We start from the raw sequence: 5,495 nt of genomic DNA, 5'->3' as shown, positions 1-5,495 counted from the left end.
CCTGTCGGCTCCGTCCCGGCCCGCGTCCCCCTGCGCTGCCGTTCCTTTCGAGGCTCTCGCTGTTTCGGGCTCGGGCTCACCGGCGCGCGTGGCTTTCACCGAGCACCGCGCCGCCGTCACCGCCCCGGGGCACACGCCTCCGTGGAGGTGGGGGAGCGGGGGGGGGGCGAGGCACAAGGCACCTGTGGCCCAGGGGCCCCCGGGCCAAGTGGCTGGACGCAAAAAGCCACGCCGGCCGTTTGGCCTCGACACGCCGGCACCCCGGCCCGGCAAATGATGCGGAGCACGTCGGTGGACGGGAGAGCCGGGTGTGCCCCCCCCCCCCTGCCCCCCCCCCACGCACACAGTCCGCCGGGTACCGGTGTTTGCTGGCGGCCCACCGGCTCCGCGCCAAGGGTTATGGGCCGCCCGAGGAGGCACACGCCCCACCCCCGGGGGCAGGTGCTGTTGTGTGCCGATGTGCGGGGCTGCGCGTCAGCCGTCACGCGCGCATGCACAACATCCCCCCCTCCCCCCACTGGGGACCGAGGGGGCGGAGGCGCGAGAAGGGCGGCGGGGGCCAGATGGACGAGAATGCCCCAGCGCCAGGGGCCGCCGCGAGGGGGCGGGGGGCGGGGGGCAGGGGAGACAGGCCGCGGCCGGGGCATCGTCACACGGGCGCACCCCCGCTCTCCCCCACGCATGAGCACCACCACGGCAAGGCGCACACGCACAACAGCCGGGCGTACGTGGGCGCCATCCGCCGGGGCAGGGTGCCGCGACGTCGCCCTGCCCCTCTCCCGGCCGGCCGGCCGCGACGCGCCGGCACCGGGGAATGCACCGCCGCCAGGCCGAGGCGCATTCTCCGCGCGTTCTGCCACCCGGCGCGGCCGCATACACGGCGCATTCTTGCCGCGGTGCTGGCCCGCGCCAGCGTCCCCAGGTGTGACCAGGTGAGTATGCCCGGGCGGGGGCCGTGTGGCGGCGCATCACATGACGGCGGCGCGCACGCAACAAAAGGCAAACACAAAGGCATGGTATAGTTGGAGGTGGGGGGGGGGGGGGAGAGAGAGGGGGAGAGGCAAGGGGGTAATGTACAAAAGGGGGCCGAGAGGGCCATGGCTGGCCGCGTGGCCAGCCGCCAAAAGGGACAGGGGGGCGGGAGAGGCCGGGGGCGACGGGGGGACCGGGGGCGGCGAGGGGACCGGACAGTGGCGAACGCACGGCAGGCCCCCCCCCCCCCCCCCCAGGCCCTCGCCCGCCGCCGGCGCATGTCCGGGAGCCAAAACTGAGAGGAGGGCGCAGGGGCCGTCCCCGGGCGCAGGAGCGCACAACTCACACATCGCGGTCGGCGATGTCCACCGGCGGCTGGGTGGCCGGGTCGTCGCCGGGGAAGTGGGACGCCGCGCCGCGCGTCGAATCCGGCGGCGTCATCGGCGTGCCAGGGTGCGAAGCCCCGGGCCCGGGCAGGCCGGCCATCTCGGCCAGGTGGTCGAAGGAGGGCAGCGAGTCGGCCGCCCGGCCGGGCAGGCGACCGGCCCAGGCGTAAATGCCCGCGGCCGGCTGGCCGGGATGCGGGTGCCCCGGGCGCCGGGGGACGGCCCCCCCGGCGGCGACCCGGCCGCCGGCCGGCCCGAGGGCCGACAGGTCGGCCGGCGACCCGGCCGCCGACTTGGCCTTCACCAGCCCCGGCGCCCCGGGCGCGGTGGCATCGGCCGCCGGCCCGGGCCAGCCGGCCCCCGCCACCGGCGGGCTCGGGGTGGGCACCTCGTCGGCCGGCCCGGCGGGGCCGCCACCGCGCGGCGGGAGGTTTCGGATGCGCCGGGTCAGCAGGTTGGAGGGAGGGCGTGACCCGGCGCCCTCCAGTCCGACAAGGGTCGGCGCGTCCAGCGACCCGCGCCGGCTGTGGCCATGTCCGGAAGGTGCGGGGACGAGTGCAGGGGAGGGGGGGGGGCGGCGGCCCGGGGTGAGTCTCACGCGGGATCGCACGATCGGAGGGAGGGAGGCCGGGGTCCGGCACACCCGCCCCGACACAAGGGACAAAGGCGCCGAGGACGTGTGCGTGTACACGGGCACAGGCACACGGGCATAGGCAGGGATACAGACACACCGGCACACCCCGACAAAAGCAGGCACACAAACATACGCACCTCGAATCCGAGGAGACCACAGGGACGAGGCCCGGCGATGGACTGCCCGCCGGCGAGGGGGACGAGTGGTTCGGGCTCAGCCAGGCAGACAGACCGCCGCCGGTGCCGGACGGAGCCGCCGGGGTCGGGAGCAGCGCCACGCTGCCCGCCCGGCGGGACGCCAGCGCACCGGCCCCACCGGGACCCGGGCTGCCCGCCCGCCCGGCCAGCCCATGCTCAGCCACCAGGCGCAGGGAGTCCGGCGTGGAGGCGGACTTCGGCAGGGACGGGCTGCTGCTGCTGCTGGTGCTGCTGCTGCCGCTGCCGCTGCTGCTGGACATGACCGACCCCCCGGGCGAGAGGGCCCGCAGGGAGGTGGGCCCGGGCGACGCGCCCGGGGGGGTGCCCCGGCCGCCGCCGCCGCCGCCGCCGCCGCTAGTTCGCGGGGACGAGCTCAGCGCCAGGCTCGACCGGGCCCGGCTGGCCGGGTCCAGCGGCGCGTCGGCCGGGAAGAAGACCGACCCGCCGGGGCGCGGGCTGCCGGCCCCGGGGAAGGGGCTGCCCGGCCGGGGGGACGACCCGCCGGAGCTGGAGCCGGACCCGGGCCCGGGGCCGGAGGCCCCAGCCGGCCGGCCGTGATTGGCAAACTGCCCCGGCGGGAAGGGCAAGTGGTGGCCGGCCGCGACGGCGGCCAAGCGCCGGAGGTCCCCACTCCCGGCGATGGTCCCATAGTGGAAGCGCCCGTCGGCCGGGGCCAGGGACGGCGGGGACCCCGGCCGGCCGGGGAGCGAGTGCGCCGCGCGCGGGGCCAGGGGCCCGCGCACACCGCGCCGGTCGTCCCCCCCGACGGCCTCATCCACGCCATCGGGCCCGCCAGCATGCAGGCCCCCCTCCCCGTATAGGGAGGAGGAGGAGGAAGAGGAGGAGGAGGAGGAGGAGGAGGTGGTCGTGGTGGCCGGGGTCGTGGCGGTGGGGCCCCGGCCGCCGGACACATCCAGCGTGCTGTCCGTGCGCAGCGGGCTCGAGGGCGAAGGCTGGTAGGGGGAAATGCTGCCGGCCGAGCTGGCCACCGAGGCCGGCATGGCCCCGGAGCCCAGGGCATACGCCCCGCCGGACACCGGCGATCCGGCCCGCACGCCCGGGCCCGTGGGCGACCCCGGCCGCAACAGCGAATCCCCCGGGCCGCCGGACACCGGCGACCCCGGCCGCGAGGCAGCCCGCGCCGCCAAGGCCTGGAGCAGGGACGCCTCGCCGCCCGGGCCCACGGCGGGCACGGCAGTGGCGGCGGCGGCGGCGGCGGCGGCAGCGGCGGCTGGCACGGCCCTGCCGGCCCCCGCGCCGGCCGCCGGCAGGAACTTGCCCGACAGCCAGGCGCGCGTTTGCAAGTCCCGACAGGCCGGCCGCTCGGTGGCGTCGATGCGGAAGCACGCCGCCAGGAAGTCCCGGCCCGGCTCCGACAAGCCGGCCGGCAATTGCGGCGTCTCCTGGCACGAGGCAATCTGGAAGAGGACCGCCACATCGTGGGAGAAGTGCGACCAGGGCGGCCTGCCGGTCAGCATCTCGATGACCGTGGCCCCGAAGGACCACACATCGGCCGGCGGGCCGTACATGTGCTGCCGGACCACCTCCGGCGCCATCCAGTGCGGGGTGCCCACCATCTCGAACAGGGTGCCCGAGGTTTGCATGGCTTGCCACCTTTGCGAAAGGCTGCCCATGGCCCCGGGCCCCGGGCCCGGGGCCCGGGGGCTGGACCCGCCGCTGGCCGGCGACCCGCCCCCGGGGCCGGACCCCGCCCCCGGGTCCGGGCCATTGGCCCCAACGGCCCCGACGGCCCCGCCCAGGCCCGCCCCGGCCGCCGAGTAGTATGCCGCCATGCCGAAGTCCGCCAGCTTGACCCACCCGCGGTTGGAATCCACCAGCACATTGGCCCCCTTGATGTCCCGGTGGACGATGCCCAAGTCGTGCAGGTAGGCCAGCGCGTCGAGCAGCTGCGCCGCAAACAGCCGGACCAGCCGCTCGTCAAAGGGCCCAAACTGCCGGAGCAGCGACTGGATCGACCCCCCGGGGGCATACTCCAGGAAGACGCTGGTGCAGGTGGAGTCATAATCAATCCCATAGAGGGAGATGATGTGCGGGTGGCTCAATTGCCGCAGGAGCTCCGTCTCCCGGAGGAGGGTCTGCAGGCGAGTGCCGAAGCCGAGCCGCTGGCCGCCGCCGTGCCCCGGCGCATGCTGCTTGCCCGCCACCGGGCCGGTGCTGCCCCCGAGGCCGACGCTGCTGCTGCCGGGCCCGGGCCCGGGGACGCCGAACTCCCGCGACAGGGACCCGGCCCCGGGCCCGGGCCCGCCGCCGCCGCCGCCGCCCAGGGACCCGGGTGATAGGACATGCCGGCCGCCGGCCGAGTCGGGCCCGGCCCCGGCCGCATGGGCATCGGCGCCCATGCTCACCGGCCCGGCGCTGGCCATGCGGATGTGCCCGCCGCGGGTGACCTGGCTGCCGGAACTGGCGGCCGCCGCGGCCGCGGCCGCCGCCGCCGCCGTCGACTGGGGGATCTCAATCTGCTTGACGGCCATCAGCTGGCCGCTGTTGACGTTCAGCCCGAGGAACACCTGGGCGCAGGCGCCGGACCCGATCTGCGGCCCGCGAAGCCAGTTCATCTTGGCTGCGGTCCGGTACACGACCCGATGGCAGGAGGGTCAGTCATGGGCGCACGGCCGCGCGCCGGCAGAGGAACCAGGAAGACCGCGGGGGGTGGGGGATGCGCGGCGGGAGCAGCCCCGGCCCGGCGGAAAGCCCGACCGGGCAGGGCAACCGCCACCGCGGGAAAGGGGGAGCCCCCGAGCGAAGGGCCCCCCACTCCCGGCCTCGCCCCGCCCCGCCCCCCGAGCAAGAGAGAGAGAGAGAGAGAAAAGCAAAGCGCCCCGTCGGGACACGCACTGGACCGGGACCGCGGCGCGGTGAAGTTCGACCTGGGCGACGGCTGCGGCAGGGGGAAGGGCTCGCCCGGGCGCCGGGCATGGAAGGACGACGGCGATGCCGACCGGTCCCACGAGGCGACGGTCGCCAGCGGGGCCGACCCCTCGCCCGGGGCGCCGGTGAAGTTCACCCCGCCGGAGGTGTCCAGCAGGAAGAGCCGGATGACATCTTGCGGGCGCTCAAACTGCGGGCCAGCCCCGGGCGCGCCGAGGACCGAGGTGGGAACCGCCCAGGGGTGGCGCGCATGGCCGGGCACACAAACGCGTCAGTGGCACATGGGACGATGGCAGCCAGCCGCACGGGCCCGCTCTGCCCACCTCCCGCGCGCGCGGGGGGGGGGGGGGGGGGGGGGGGGGGGGGGGGGGGGGGGGGGGCCCCATGGCGCGGAAATAATGTCAGTGCCGGGCAGCG

At 76.6% G+C, this 5,495-nt stretch overlaps 1 protein-coding gene across 1 annotated transcript in view; it reads right to left on the bottom strand.

Moving 5' to 3' along the window:
• Positions 1-1,218: 1,218 nt before the first annotated feature.
• The window catches only part of H696_05917 (STE/STE11 protein kinase), a gene marked incomplete at its 5' end in the record, with an annotated part of 13,099 nt that continues 8,822 nt past the window's right edge, over positions 1,219-5,495 (bottom strand). Inside the window, 3 exons of the mRNA XM_009499693.1 lie at positions 1,219-1,882; positions 2,130-4,770; positions 5,046-5,268. Of these exons, the coding sequence (XP_009497968.1) occupies positions 1,315-1,882; positions 2,130-4,770; positions 5,046-5,268 (3,432 nt within the window). The 3' untranslated portion in view covers positions 1,219-1,314. The remainder of the gene's footprint in view (positions 1,883-2,129; positions 4,771-5,045; positions 5,269-5,495) is intronic.

The sequence above is a fragment of the Fonticula alba genome (assembly GCF_000388065.1).
Source record: "Fonticula alba strain ATCC 38817 unplaced genomic scaffold supercont2.15, whole genome shotgun sequence".
Lineage (NCBI taxonomy): Eukaryota > Rotosphaerida > Fonticulaceae > Fonticula > Fonticula alba.
The sequence above is the reverse complement of the archived record's forward strand: the minus strand, read 5'-3'. Positions and strand labels throughout refer to the sequence as shown.